This window comes from Gossypium raimondii, chromosome 10 (assembly GCF_025698545.1).
Source record: "Gossypium raimondii isolate GPD5lz chromosome 10, ASM2569854v1, whole genome shotgun sequence".
NCBI lineage: Eukaryota > Viridiplantae > Streptophyta > Magnoliopsida > Malvales > Malvaceae > Gossypium > Gossypium raimondii.
The window spans coordinates 58,827,014-58,843,702 of record NC_068574.1 but is presented as its reverse complement, the minus strand read 5'-3'; the positions used below and the strand labels follow the sequence as shown (position 1 = coordinate 58,843,702).

General features: G+C 31.5%; 1 protein-coding gene and 1 non-coding gene across 7 annotated transcripts in view; both read right to left on the bottom strand.

Moving 5' to 3' along the window:
* Positions 1 to 625: 625 nt before the first annotated feature.
* The window catches only part of LOC105775689 (factor of DNA methylation 1), a 42,660-nt gene continuing 26,596 nt past the window's right edge, over positions 626 to 16,689 (bottom strand). For 2 of the 6 annotated variants that reach the window (XM_052622067.1, XM_052622068.1), the window contains exons 2-7: positions 3,807 to 4,098; positions 2,280 to 2,570; positions 1,848 to 1,981; positions 1,511 to 1,705; positions 1,178 to 1,390; positions 626 to 1,033 (exon numbers count right to left, since the gene is read on the bottom strand). In XM_052622067.1, coding sequence (XP_052478027.1) covers positions 794 to 1,033; positions 1,178 to 1,390; positions 1,511 to 1,705; positions 1,848 to 1,981; positions 2,280 to 2,550 — 1,053 coding nt within the window. In that variant the 5' untranslated portion in view covers positions 2,551 to 2,570; positions 3,807 to 4,098 and the 3' untranslated portion in view covers positions 626 to 793. Of the gene's footprint in view, positions 1,039 to 1,177; positions 1,391 to 1,510; positions 1,706 to 1,847; positions 1,982 to 2,279; positions 2,571 to 2,920; positions 2,980 to 3,806; positions 4,099 to 4,732; positions 5,101 to 5,157; positions 5,288 to 16,689 lie in introns of those variants that run through there. The other 4 variants (XM_052622070.1, XM_052622069.1, XM_052622071.1 and 1 more) reach the window with 4 other exon arrangements.
* LOC105775179 (U6 spliceosomal RNA) lies at positions 5,146 to 5,248 on the bottom strand. Its single transcript, XR_008190536.1, has one exon. It is a non-coding gene; the product is annotated as a U6 spliceosomal RNA (transcript).

Below are 16,689 nucleotides of genomic sequence, written 5' to 3'. Positions count from 1 at the left end.
CAAAACGGAAAAAAAAATCAATTACTAAAAAATAATGTATAACCTCATAGGTCAAAATTTAATTCTTATTATAATCACCGATGCCAGTTTCCTTAAAATGAAAAAATTTTCATTTAAGCCCCTATATAATTTGTAAAATTTTAAATTAATAATTATAAAATTATTAATAGACTATTAAAATAATAAAATTACATTTTCACTATCGTAAATATATTCAATTTGATTTCAACCCTCAAAATATTGTTTTGACTTCGCTACTAATAATCAACTTAAATACTACATTAAGCTGAATGAGAATTATATAAAATTAAAATCATTTATTAAATGAGGATGTAGACATGTTAAAAGATTAGCCTCTCATTGTTTTGCATTAGATTGATTATTTATTTGTATTAAATTATAAAGTAAAAATTTAAAATTAAAATATACTCAAGTTCTTACACACTTCGTACATTTGAAACTTAGTTTCTCTATTTTTACTTTCAAAATTAAATTTTATCAATACATAATCAAAGTCATTAATTTAAAGGTTAGATAATGTTAAATATTGAATAACATGGGGCTATAATATATATATATATATATATATATTTATATATCTATTAGTATTTAACTTGGAAAAGAGTTTTAAAATCTAAAATGATATTAAAAAGTATTGAAAACAAAGTTGTTGGGAATGACAACCACAAATCTCGAAATGATTAGTTTTCATGATATGTAAAAAGCGAACATGAACAAATTAGTGATTGACAGTAAAGGATAGGTAAGCTTACCATGTAAATAGCGATCGAGATCACGGAATTTGCTTTCGTTTACGCTTATGAATCTTCAGTTGCCCGATTACGTACTGAATGATTTCTTTCATGGTGGCTTTCCTTCCTTCCTTTCTGTTCCAAATCTCGGGGACTGCATACCTTCCGCTCGCATTATATTCGTTCATTTCCATCAATGCGGTGCTAACAGCCTCGTACACGACATCACCGTATTCATTTCTCAACTCCTTCAGCTTCTCGTCGTCTTCATCTACTATTTCCTACACTACCGAGTAGCCATCCCCTTAATATATATAAGTTTGAGTAATAAACTGGCTCGATTCTGACATACATGTTTAGCACGTTCAGTAGAAAAACTGATTTTCGATAACCAGATAACAGAATAGTTGGTGTATGCACCATACCTGCAAGTTGCCTCGGATATTGATCATCTTAAACGGGTGCCATTTCGGATCCTGCACGTTTTGTTGCCATAATGAACATAATTTAGCACACGTTTCTTGCCAATCTTCGTTCGGGAACTTCCCAGAGCTAGCAACTTCAAAAGCTTTTTGATCGATCTCTCCCATTCTTTTTACTACAAGAGTTGTTCGGCTTGTCAATACATCATTAAGACCCTGCATATCAAGAACCAGAGAAGTCTTTGGTTTAACACTTTCATACCTGATTCCGAAGAGGTATTTCTTGCACCTAAAGAAATAAAACATCCAAGAAAACAAAGGAAAACGAGGAAATACATTTATCGATTCTTTTCGAGCATCTTGCACTTCTTGATTAGTTAAGATTTGTTTCACCGTAAGACAACTGTATCGGCTTTCCATATCTTTCAATGCCTCTGATGTTTCCTCCAATTGTTCCTTTAGAGCAGCAATCTGATCGCTCGTAGTTTTCTCGAGTTCAATAAGATCTCGACAAGGCACATTCTCTTTCGGCTGTATCAGATACAATCCACATTGTTAAATGTCCACTTGGCAAATCATAACCATCAACAATTTAACTGCAGGTTTTCCCAGCGAATCTCGATAAAAGATAGTTCATATATCAAAAACGAAAATTAAGACTGAGTATGCTAACCGCTTCAATTTCATTCAAAAAGCTTCTTCGTTCCATATTGTTATCATTCTGAGATTTATAATCTTTGAGTTCCTTGGTTCGCCGTCTAAGTTCACACCTCAGCTTATAGTTTTCAGCCTTTTCCTTTCGATTTTCTGCATAAAAGAAAACAAGTTGGAAAGGTGCCGAACACATTAAAGCTTATCCAAGCCTAAATATATCCAGTTCCAGTAATAAAAGGTAAGTTCGGGATTCGAATCCTGTAAATTTTATCCCCTTCCCAATCCTTAATCCGTGACTTCTTTCGTACCAAAAGAATGACCCTAAGATCAATCAAAGCTCTAGATGCAAATCGTGTAACATCAAAAGACAACATGCCGTTCATTGTACCACCCGATTCGATTAATACATAGTATTATGCTCACTAATGTATGCATATATAATCTAAAGTACCTTCGGCAAACACACGGCGCAACGCCGCGTTCTCGCCCTTCAACTGTCTCATGGTTTCATTATATCGAAGCTCCCAATCCCACAAACAACTGTCCTTGGAGTTAATTTTCGCTATGAGGCCATCAATGAGTCCTTGAAGAGTCGCAGTCGTATTGTTATATTTACGTTCCATTTCGAATGACTGTTGTTTTCTGCGATCAATCTCATATAAGAGACTGCAAACACGCCTTCGCTCGTTCTTCAGCTCCAGCTCGTAGTTGGTTTTCTCCATTTTAATGGAAGATTAAGTGCCTGAAAATATCATTATCAATCACATAAATGGATTAAATAATCAGATCTCAAGAAGGTATCTTAAAAAATTAAACAAATAATAACCATAAGAAGCAAAGCCAAGTTCATATATTGGGATTAAAGGTGGAATTTTTATGGTTAACTCAAGTTCAAATTCATACAAAAAAATACAAATAGAACCCTAAAATCAAAGAAATTTATTCTATGGAACAAATGCCAAAAACCCAGTAAAAAACAAGTAAAAAGACACCATTTTGGAAAGGTAGAAATGGCAATGGAAACTTCAAAAACATAAAATAAATAGGTAACAAAATGTATACAAAAAATGTTTAATTTACAAAAAAATTAACCTGGGATGAAAATAGATTAACGTTGCCGTTTGTCTTCTTTTTCTTCTTCTTGCTGTAAACTTAGGGGGGGAAATTGGCGAAGTTAGAGAATCATCAAGATATATGAAGGATAACACTTGTTTTCCCGAGAAAACTTTTCCATATTTTGCTTTTATTTCCCTTAGGTCGATTTGGTTTCCACATTCAACTTCCCTTCGTTAAATAAGATCTCAAAAAGTCGGTATTTTTATTCATTATTGCCATTTTATCTTTATCAAATCTGAAATTTTTGAAGATATATCAATAATAATTAGTCAATTTTGGCACTAATATATTACCAGTAATGCTGGTTAAATTTTAGAACATTCGGCGCCAATATATTACCAATCTGAGTAATGTACCATTTAACAGCACTAACGTTCTTAACTTCATATATATATATATGTATATGTATGTATGGTTGAAGCTGATTAATGGGAATTCAGCTTGCATCCCAATATAATGTACACAAAATTGCCTTACTTCATAATATTGTTATTACATAGATTAACATAGCAATGGAACTCATAATATGACACCCAGATTTTATAGATTAATACATCATAAAGCTATTCAACTAATAGTACTTACAGAAGAGTTATCACTAGGAGCATGTAGTCTGTAATGCGAATCATATAAGCATTAGCCTCGTATGGCCAAAGTGTTCCCATATATTATGTTCTTATCTGGTTCTGAACACATTAAGCTTATCCGAGCCTAAATTGATCCGGTTCCCGTAATAAAAGCTAAGTTTGGGGTTCAAATCCTGACATTTATATCCCTTCCTAAGATCAATCAAAGGGTACCAAACGATTCAATTAACACATAGTATTCTGCTCACTACATACGCATATATAATCTAAAGTACCTTCAGCAAACGCAAGGCGCAACGCAGCATTCTTGCCCTTCAACTGTCTCACAGTTACATTATATTGAAGCTCCCAACCCCACAGATTACTGTCCTTGGAGTTAATTTTTGCTATGAGGCCATTGATGAGTCCTCGAAGAGTTGCGGTCATCTCGTTATATTCACGTTCCATTTGGGACAACTGTTCTTTTCTGCAATTAATCTCGTATATGAGACTGCAAACAAGCCTGCGATCATTCTTCAGCTCCTCCTCGTAGTTGGTGTTCTCCATTTCAATGGATGATTTAAGTGCCTGCAAATATCATTATCAAATCACATAAATGGATTAAGACAGAGGTATCCTAAAAAGTTGAACAATAACACTAAGAAGCAAAGCCAAGTTCATGTAGTGAGATTAAAACCCCAAATGTTGGAATCATAATATTAGTCACTAAAATCAAAGAAATCCATTCACTATAACTACAAATAGGATGAAGAACCAAAATTATTCTCTGTTTTTCCATTTTCTACTTTTTCATTATTGACATTATTGAAGAATTTTTCAACAATAAGCTTCACCACTTTGCTGGTGCCTTTGGAAATGGAAATTGGTTTCATTTCCATATTGCCAAGCATTTTCCCACAAATTCCCATACTAAAAAAGGAAGCATGAAATTTGATCACAAAAACTCAATGAATCACTTGCCAAGAAAAAAAAGGATTCAAGGATATGAAGCACCCTTAGCAAAATTCAGGATATCATTTGATTTACATAAAACACATTGCAAAATTTAAACCCCTGTTTGAATTTTTTTCAAAGAGAAACATCTCTAAGTGTGCAGGTCAATTTCTGGGCCTTCTTGTTTAATTTTACTGGAAGAAATTATTTAATTGAATTTCTTTTAAATCTTAAGATAGTAGTAGAAGGATGAAAAGCAAAATTGGACCTTCTTCCTTCAATTCTGGCCAATATATCGGAAAATTAGCACTGTTGACCAGCAAATATATAAGCAAAAATTTATTCCCAGAAAACTTGAAGTATTCACGGCTCAACAGAGTAAAACTGGCCAAAACCCAGTAAAAAGGAAAAAAAAAAAAAAAAAACTCTAATCCAATCTTAAGTGCGCGGAACCCATGAACATGAAAACTAAACCCAGGGGGAAAAGAGGCAACAAAGCTGAAAAAATGGCAAAAAAAAATCAAATTCACAGTTCAAGAGAGTAAAACAGACCGAACCCAGTAAAAGAAAGAAAGAAAACTCTAATTGCAATCTTAAGTGCACAAAACCCCATGCATATGAACACCAAACCCAGGGAAAAAAAAAGAAACAGAGCTGTAAAAATGTGGGAAAAAAAAGGAAAAAAATTTGGACCATTTCTCGATTTGTGCGTGTCATCCTTGCGCAGGGGCCATGCTAATCTTCTCTGTATCGTTCCAATTTTATCGGATGTCCCCGAAGGGACAGCCAAGTGATCATTCTTTTACTTATATATATGCTCTTCTGTTATAGTTATTTAGCGATGTGGGATATTTTTCTAACGAGGCCTGAAGTATGCTACCAGGTCCTGAGGGTTTTTTACTGGAATATATTAAAAAAAATTAAATACCAAAATAAGTTATCAAATAGATTAATTATTAAATTTATATTTTTTTTAATGGCGTCTAGGCGCCAATAAAATTTTTTATAATAATATTTTTGATTAAAATAAAATATTATTTTTTTATTTTATTAAAAATATTTAAATATAAATATAAATAAAAATACGGTTAACGAATTAAAATACAGGTAAAAAATAGATTTTCGAGTGGCCCCTGTCAGATAAGCGCGCGCCTGAGTGGTGCCTGACAGGTGGGTGCCAATGCCCTGTGCACTGCTGCTGCAACACCACCATGGTGTTGTCCCTTCAATGGGAAAAAAATACAAAAATGGGGGACCTTTATAATCTCTTAATTATGAATTTTTTTTCTCTTACTTTACAAAATTAATTTATTAGTAATTTATGATTAAATTGTTGTGTTTAGTTTAGTATTTGGTGATTTTAACATATAAGTTTATAAAAAAATTAAAAATCATTTCATTAAAAGTTTAATCATAATGACTCTTTTAATCATATAGTTCTTTGTTAACTTATTTAATTTTTTTTTGTATCAACATAGTTGCTGTTAACTCATTTAATTTTTTATATATCAACTTGGGAGCTTTTTACCCAAATATATTTTTTTAAAATTAAATACCAAGTAGGTTGTCAGATAGATTAATTACCGAAATGATATTTTTTTATAATCGTGTCTATCTTACAGGCGCCAATCAATTTTTTATATTAAAAAAATTTTAATAGCGCCTATCTGACAGACGCGAATCAATTTTTATATTAAAATTATTTTTTAATCGCACCTATCTCACAGGCGCGAATCAATTTTTTATATTAAAAAATATTTTTTTGTTTAAATAAAATATTGATTTTTTTTATTTTTATTAAAAATACTTAAATATATATACAGGTAAAAATATGGTCAACGAGTTAAAATACGGAGAAAAAATGAGAAGCAGTGGCGCCTGTCAGATAAGCTCCATCATTGGCGCCTGCCAGATAAGCGCCACCATTGGCGCCTCTGAGATAGGCGCAACTACTCGCGCCACGTATCTATACCCGGGTCATATATTGATCCGAAAAAAAATTAATAATAATTTATTAAAAGAAAAAATTTTAATATAAAAAATTCATTGGCGCCTGTCAGATAGGCGTCATCAAAAAAATATTTTTTATTATAAAAAATTCATTGGCGCCTATCAGATAGGCGCCATTAAAAAAACATACCATTTTGGTAATTAATCTATCTGACAACTTATTTCGATATTTAATTTTTTTTAATATATTCCAGTAAAAAACCCACGTCCTGACTATGCCACCCTGAATAGAGGCCCGATGTCTTTGGAGTGGCACATAATAAAAACGTGGTTTAACACACGTGGCAAGCTCAGTGTTTATCACTTATCCCAACTTGATTATTAGAATTTAGAGAAAAATATATATATAAACCAATGTTACTTTCATATTTGACTTCACATTACAATCGAGTTACTGTTAAGTTTGATTTGCTACAGGTTAAATTTTAAAATATTTGGGTTTGCCTTGGAACCAATGTATATTACCAATCAATAATGTTGCTGTATAAAACATAAATCCCAATATTGATATTATATTGGAACATACTTCACGAATATGTATGTATGTATCGATGGGAATTCAACGGCATTCCTTTATAATTCATACGACATATGAGCAATTCATGCAATTTATAGTGTTTTTCATTGGAACATTTTAGAAAATGAATAACTTGCTTCCACGCAGGATGTTTGAGGGTTAAACAAAATACTGGTCATTTGATTATATATTAGCTAAATAAGATTAACTACATGGAAATGTTAAGCAAAATACTGGGATTAGCTTGGCTTGTTGATAGTCTGGCACCAGGAACATCTCAGCTTACCATCAGTTCGAGAAGTACAGGGATCGACTCAGTTTGTTCTGTAAATGGTGGATGAGGATCTCAATAGCTTCTTTTAAGCTGGCTTTTCGATCATCTTTGAAATTCCAAAGTTCAAAACTATGTATCTCCCACTTGGATTGTACTCTTCCATTTCCAGTAATGCAACAGTTACGGCCATGTAGATCGTTTCACCCCATTCATTTCTCAATTCCTTCAATCCTTCATTATCTTCATCAACTATTAACTGATTCACACAAAAAAATGAAGTAAAACTACACTGGTTACTAATGTGTCCATGTTGAAAGTTGCCTATGAACCCAAACCTCAAAAGATCATTCCATAAGGGTTTTCGTCGATAAAAACCCTGATGTGTTTCGAAGTGGTTCTGCAACACTTGCAGCAATGATGCGTAAAGGAAAAAGATTTACGGTTTAATGAAGAACGATTTCTCATTTCAATATCATTACCACAAGATGAGTAGTCTATAATGTGCAGACTTTCATATATAAAGTACAAAAAAAGATAATCAAGATATGATGTATGAATGCTCTTGAAAGGATGCCACAGTGGATTTCTGATATGTTGTTGCCACAACGAGAATAATTGCTCGGACTTCAAACACCAGTCGTCAACAGCAAATTTCTTCTTGCATTCGTCTAAGAAAGGTTCTGGATTAAGTTCTCCCATTCTTTTGATTCCAATGGTTGATTCAGATTCCATAATATACTACACCATGACAACAGTCGAAACCATTAGTTTGCAACGCAATTACCATCTATTAACATATAAGGTCAAATGTTTGAAGAACTTCGGGGTTCTTGCAATGAAATTCGAGTGGAAAGCATTTTAGTAAGTGAAGAAAAATAGCTTACAGTGATCAATCTTTCTCAAACTTCCTGCACCTGATCGTTGCTCCGATATTCTCTTGCAATAAGAGATCGATTCAATGTCTCGACATCCTTAAGGTATTCCTCCAGCTTCCTTAGAACATCTACGTAATCTCCATCTTCCATTTTGCCAATTGCATCCAATGATCCGCTTAGACGCTCAACTTCCGAGTCCAATGCTTGTTTTCGAGATAATTCTTTCTCCAGTTGAATTATCCTATTTTGAAGTTCCTCTTCCTGCGTAATCCATAGTGCAGCCATATCATCGATTCTCAACGATCTAAAACCGACATGGAATTATCATAGTATCAGAAAGGCACACAGAATGAACCTTAGATATCTTCGCTCTATCAAAGTTGATGCCTGTTGAGTCAAAGGGTCCTAGTGTTTTCTGAATTTTTATCATCTGGTCCATGAATGAGTTACCAACCTCCTCAAGCTTATTGCTCCCTTGTGCAGCTTCCTCTGCCTTAGCCTTGAGCTACCTCTCCAGCTCAACTATTTCTTTTGAGCATCCTTGGCCTTTCTGCTCTGCATTTTCCGCTCGTGACCAAGTCGAAATGGAAAATTTCGAAATGGACCACACTTCTATATTTAATCTATATACTAAATCGAAATGGAAAATTTTGTGACGTGGCACATTCGAAGCTCACTTTACTTTTTTCTTTTACTATAAATAATTAGGTTTTAGTTTTGTTCCCTCTAATATATTTTAATTTTGAAATTTAATATTTATAATTTAATTTCTAACATAATTTGATCCTAATTTATAAGATGTCATTAATTAATCTCGATTATTAATATCATCAACTTTTAATTAAAATATTATATAATTATATATAATTTGAATACTCTAATAATTTTATAGATTAATAAGTGGTTTCCTTTCTTTTAGGTTTTAACAATGATTAATTTCAAATTTAACTCCTAAGCTATTTTGAAACTTAAATTTTAATTTACATACTTTAGTTTTCGACATAATTTAATCCCTTTACTTCTATAATGTTATTAATTAATTTAAATATTTAACCTCGTCAACTTTTAAAAAATACTTAATGTTTTTGGTAATTAACTGTAAAAATATTTGACAAGTGTTTCAAAAATTAATTTCAAAACAACATTACATAATACATGCGGACTCGATTTGACTCGATTTCTACACAAATGGCAATGAGAATCCATTTAGATTTATTAGCAATAATAATATGTCTGTATTTGGACAAGATCTCCAAAGTTTTTTCTTTTATATCTTCTTTAATTTCAATTTAAATCCAATAACTTAAACTCATTTTCTATTAAGTCCCTCCAAATATGTGCTATTTAATTAACATCCACTTCCAATTCTTTAACTTGTAACCAATGTTTTAAAATAACTTTCTAGGAAATTGTATATCAAGAAATGCAAGAACGGCGGATGCCGAACCGGAGCAATTATCACCGCTATCGGTGGCCACTTTGTAGATAGTAAAAGATCAGCCTCATCAAAAGAGCAATAGGAAGCTACATGGAGGTACTGTTAGGCACTTTGACAACAACGACCCCCGCTATAGTTGGTTGTTGGTTACTTGCTTCTGATGAGCGCCTTGTGCTGTCAAGCAGGCTGTACAGGGTAAAACCTTTGATAATCTATACATACAAAGATATATGATATATGCTTCCATATATACATGTATATAGATTCTATAGATCTTTTAGTTTTATTTTTTCAAGTAAATGAAATGGTAGTGAGATTTTAACGGTCAAATCAGAGGTATCTTATTTTTCTTGAGAGTTTATAAGTACAAATATAATACAATACATGCACAAACAATTACAAATAAAATCAAACCAATAAAAACACAAACAAGTTAGATAGAACCCACACCCGACAATTGTGTATGATAGAACTATAGACTCACATATAACAATTATAAATAGACCCATAACTTTAAACTTTACTGATAATACTAAAGCCTCCTTGACAACAGGTAGTATATGGACTAGAGTTTGGATAGTTGTTTTGCTCTTTTTTTCTTAAATTATCTATAATTAACTAACCCTTTTGTATGTTGTGCAGTAAATAAATATATAATGAAAATTTTACATTGATAAGAAACGATTGATGATGATGATAGGTACAGTATTATTATGACCCAGCTGGGCATCAATACCGCACAAAAACTAAGTATTGTGTGCATGGGAAAAAATGGGCGTCATCTTCATTCATCCTTAATTAATTCAGGTAAAATAAATTATACCTTTTTCTAAAAAAAGAACATTTTTTTATTAATCATCTCTTTTAACATTTTCCTAATCATTATTTTATCTCTAATTCATGGTGTAATGTTTTTAATTTTTATCAATCTATATGAATTTGATAGAATCTAGTATTAAAATTTGAATCCAACCACATAGAACAGGATAAAAATGATAGAGGACAATTATATTTTTAATAGAGCTATAGAAAATAAAAAAATTGAAATAAAATATCAAAATTTTGTATCAACCTATATGAAATTGATCCAATCTAGTATTGAAATTTGAATCCAACATATAGAATAGGATAAAAATGATAGAAGACTAGTTGTTTTTCCCCATTTTCTAAGTATCTTTCAGTTGAGATGTTGTATTTTAAGAATCCAAACAACATAGAAATATCATTTGCTTGACAAAATAAAACTAAAAGATCTATATGCATGTATACATGGAAGCTTATATCATATATCTTTGTATGTGTAGATGTTTAGACTATCAAAGGTTTTACCTTGTAGAGCTTGCCTGGCGGCACACGACGCTCTTCAGCCAACCAACCAGCCAGCAAACAACTATAGAGGGGGTCGTTATTATCAAAGTGTCTGACAGTATCCCCTAGTAGCTTCCTATTGCTCTTTTGATGAGGCCGACCTTTTACTATCTGCAAAGTGACCATCGATAGCTACGACAATTGCTTCTATTCGGCATTCGTCGTTCTCGCCTTTCTTGACATACAATTTCCCATATAGCTATTTTAGAACATTGATTACAAGTTAAAGAAGTGGAAGTGGATTTTTTTTCCTTAGTCAATATAAAGATAAGAAACACGGAAGGAAATTGGCGAAATCCAACCTCTTTCAAAGACGGCAAGATTACAAAACATCCATAGTACTCTTACACTTTAAAGAACAAACCGGCATGAAGCAATCAACTACAACTCAATCAATCTCAAAAAACACCACCAGGCTTTAAATAGCGAAGATCTCCTTATACATGTTTTTGCCAAAGCAATATCCATACAATTGGCTTGCTGAAGTATAATTATGAGTTGAACACGCAACAACTGGTTAATACCACAGTCAATACCAACGCATAGACTCCGCAACATCCACGGTTTATAGCTCCTATCCAACAACCACTTCAAAACAACACACAAGCTAAATTCAATAACTAAAGGAACTTTATGATGGACCATTTTAAAATATTTATAGTGTTCCAATAACTATAAATGAATGAGTGTAATTAATTAAAAGATAAATCTTTTGGTCATTGGTCAAAAGTTATATCATTTGATTTTGAAAAGAATTATAACTATTCAAACAATATTACTTGAATAGTTTTAAAATTAAATGAATAATTATATGTCTTTTAAAGATATTATGTAACACACATATCCTGTTTTGTTATCAGAATAGGGTTACGGTGTGTTACCGTACAAGTCAAAACATTTCATTTCAATTAGCATCCAATCATAAAAATAATTTCATAAATTCATATTAGATTCAACATGAAATAAATAAAAAATTTACGGGTCTTAAATCGAGCCTTTGGAGCCCTAGAAATAAGTTACAAACATTCAGGGACCAAACTGAAACAAATCAGAATATTCAGGAAAAATTTTAAAAAATTCAAAACAGGGGTCACACGGCTGTGTGGCACTACCCAAGCCGTGTGGTGCAGGGACATGATCGCGTGGCCAACCATATCCCAGATCATGTATCATTCAAAATGAATCCACACGGTCGTGTCGCAGGCCGTGTGCTAGCCCGTGTAACAATTGAAATACCCTCACGCGGTCATGTCTCAAACCGTGTGGATACTACACTTAAACACGCTTAGGGCACACACCCGTGTGGGTTGTCCGTGTGTGATACACGACCGTGTGATAGCCCGTGTCCTAGGCCGTGTGTATCCAAAGTTGACCCAAAACATGCTCTTTTCTTCTCCCATATGCATACATACCTAAACATACTCAAACATACAATCAAATAGGTCATTTGACACCTTCAATATCAATCTACTCATATAATAAAATCAATCCTAAGTCTAACCAATATGTCATCATAGACAACTCAATATTTCATTATAATTCACTTTCATATTTTCATATACAAAGCACAACTAACACATCAAAATCTTACATCTATATCATTTCATATCATTAGTCATCATAGTGTCATTATAGTTCATTCTTGATCAACAAATTCTACCTAAGTAAAACATGCATACCTACATAGGTTATCCAAATACAAAAACATAAGTTAATGGTATAATTTGCACAAACCAAGTACTTATGCATCATATCCAAAAGGAGTCCTATTACATGCCATATATACCAAACCAAAATCTAAGTCTACCAAAAATTCTCGGATAGTGTGATTCTTCGAGCTAATCTGATCTCTCGATCCATAAAACGTATCTACAAGAAACAAAACAAATAATACAAGTAAGCTTTCATAAAGCTTAGTGAGTTCGTTGATTGAATGGTAAAGCTTACCGAATCAACATAATAATAATTCAACTAAAAGATTAATGAACAAATTTCTTGTCAACGAGGTTATTAACAAAATTCCTGTCAATCACAACTCCCAACAAGTGAGTAATGCTTAAACATTAGTTCAAATCAATTCTCCACATTTCAATAACATTCGTACTTCTTACTATCACAATACATAATCTTTTTAACATATAATAATAATACAACATTTACCACTTTTACACATATATACTATTATAAACCGCTTATAGTTTCACACATCACATTTAGATCCTCATTTGTTTTCATTCGATGAATACTGTAAAGATGATTAAAACCCCGGTACACGTTTCCTATTGTTCCATAATCCAACTATGGTCTTATATATGCATTGCCGCAGCCCTGCCATGGTCTTACGTGCATAGTGCCATAACTCAGTTATAGTCTTATCATCAGAATACCGTAGCCCAGCTATGGTCTTACATATAAACACTGTCATGGTCCAACCATGGTCATACGTCCATAGTGTCATAAACCAGTTATGGTCTTATCATCAGAATGCCACAACCCAGCTATAGTCTTACATATGTACACTGCCATGGTCCAACCATGGTCTTAAATACTTCAGTTTTCTTATTATTCTTAAATACTCCAATCTTTTTTAATTTATTTTCCTTTTGCTATGATTTAATTATTTTGTTAGAATTATAGTTTTCCTTTTATTTTCTATTATGCTAGAAAATTAAGTGGAAACATATGCAAAAAAAAAAAATCAAGAATGTATATATCATAACTATTTTTCTTATGCTACAAATTTATGTTATTCATATTATTTTCATGTCCAATCAATATTTTTTTTCTTATCTTATGACAAAAAATGAAGTGATAAAAGAAGCAAAAAAATCAAGAATACATGAAGAAGTTCCCGATACCGGAGTCGAACTCAGTGTCTGTTTCTCTCGAACCGTCATCATTTATCACATGGGAAAAACTGGGAGAATCTAACCCAAATTCTCTTGAAACAATGCAGGGATGAATCAAGTGGCAATGGCATCAACAACAACAACATTGAAGTGATGATAATGAAGAATCAACCTATTGGCAATGTTATTTATTGATCCACGCACAGCTGAAGCAACTGTGCGGGTCATAGAAAATTTCAATAGGCAATTTGTCTCTCATCATTACATTTCTAAAATCTGGCTTTCCGATCGAAATTATCATCATTTTGTTGATGATTTGCACTCATCCTTTAATTAGTGTTGAAAACTCAATTTTTATTAAAATTTTAAATAAAATGTTGTTTTTGTTCTGAGTTCAATTCTTGCAATTTTGATATATTGAACAATTGGGTTTGTCATCTTGTTCAAGATTTTGAGAACAAATTGTTAATTTGTGATAAAATAACTTATTCTATAACATTTTACGATGACTAAAAGGAAAATAAATTTGCTCATTGAGAATGGAAATATATATGCATATATTTATATATTAATAGAGTATAAAATATGATTATCAAATTAAATAAATATCATATAAAAATTGTATAATTTTATACTCATTCGAACGATTTTTTTTTTAAATCAAGCTTAAAATAATTTAAGATATATATGGGAAAATCCACCTTAGAAAAAAAAACCATAGTGACAATTAAAGAAAGAAATGGGTAAGAAAAGGTAACATTTCACAAATAGTGACCCAAATTTAAAAAAAAAAAAAGAGACAGAGAGATGGGTTCACCCATGCTCAATGCCAGCTCAGAATCAATTAATTGCTAAATATTTTTTGTCAATAAATACTTTAAAATTGTTACCTTAAAAGGTGTGCATATACCATAAATGGCTCAATATTTAATGTTTTAAACAAAAGCTTTTAATCACTTCTAAATATTGTCAATTTTACTTTTTTAGATGCAAAGTAGATTTATATATAAGATTACAATTACACGTATATGTAATACATATTTAAATAATTATCATTAGAATTAGTTATTAAAATACAATAAAATTAAATAATTTCAAAGAAATATTTGCGGTATTTCAAAAGATAATAATTTCACAACAGCAGTTATTATGTAACTCTCGACTCGGATTTCTACACAAATGGTAATGAGAATCCGTTTGGATTTATTAGATGTATATCAGCAATAGTAATATGTCCATATTTGGACAAGAACTATAAAGTTTTTAATATCTTGGTTAATTTCAATTTAAATCCAATAATTTAAACTCTTTTCTCTATTAAGTCCCTCCAAATATGTGTCACTCCTTAATTAACATCCACTTCCACTTTTTTAACTTGTTGTCCATGTTCTAAAATAGCTTTTGAGAAATTCTATATCAAGAGCTACTCATTTTATGGGAATTTTATTAAGATTTTTTAAAAAAATAAATAAATACAACTATTATACAATTTAAGTGTATAGATTTCTATATTGAAAACACATTAACGATTCGTTTACTTAAAATTAATTCATCTACTACTAGACTAATTGCTCAATGCATTTGCATAAAAATTTTAACGATTTATCTACTATTAGATTAATTGTTATGTAATAGGTTGTCCTTGTCTTTTAAACAAAAAAAATTAATTCATAATGCAATTGTTTAATTAATATTTTTATCTTTCCGATGCTTAAGTTAAAAACCAAAAGTTAAAAAAAAACGTGTGCAAATTTAAAATAAAAAAACACGTGGTACACAATTTTATGCCATGTACGTAATTTTATTCATGCATGCACGTTGCACGTCCAAATTGAGGTAGGGGTATATCAATAAAAAAAACTATGCTTCCTCAGCCAAATTATTGAATAATAGCTTATATAAAAGAAATGAAACAACCTACTAGGACTAATTTAAAAACAAGAGAAAAATTAAGAGCAAAAACTGCAAAATCCTAGAAAAAGAGAAGCACACCAACCCTCTAAAGGCCTATAAATAGTGCAAAAAAAAAAGCACTAGGCAACAACACATCTATAAACATTTTAGCATTAGCATTTTAGTGGTCATGACTTCAAGTGGTGAGTCAAGCTCAAGAAGGAATGCAACATCGGCCGATGCCGAACAGAAGCAATTGTCGCCGCTATCGATAATCACTTTGCAGAATATAAAAAATCGGCCTCATCAAAAAAGCAACAGAAAGCTACCAGGAGGTGCTGTTAGGTATTTTGACAATAACGACCCCCGCTATAGTTGGCTACTGGATGGTTGGTTGGCTGAAGAGCGTCATGTGCCGTCAGGCAGACTCTACAGGGTAAAACTTTTGATAATCCATGCATATATACATACAAACATATATGATTCCATATATACATGCACATAAATTTTATAGATCTTTTAGTTTTATTTTGTCAAGCAAATGATATTTCTATGTTGTTTGGATTGTTAAAATACAACATCTCAACTTAAAATACATAGAAAATGGGGAAAAACAACTAGTCTTCTATCATTGTTATCCTATTTTATGTGGTTGGATTCAAATTTTAATACTAAATTCTATCAAATTCATATAGATTGATACAAAATTTTGATATTTTATGTCAACTTTTTATTTTTCTTTAATTATTTTTTATAATTCTATTAAAATATAATTGTTAAATTAAGTTATTGAACTTAATAATTTTAAAATATATATATGCTTGTATATGTATTTATATTATGTAATTGAGATATATTTGCATCTATGATATGTATTTTATTAAAAAAAATTAAACTACAAATATATATATGTGTGTGTGTGTGTGAAAACTACTTGAAAATACAGACAAATCTAAAATAATAAATTAAGATACACTAGTACTATCAATAAAGTCTTGGCG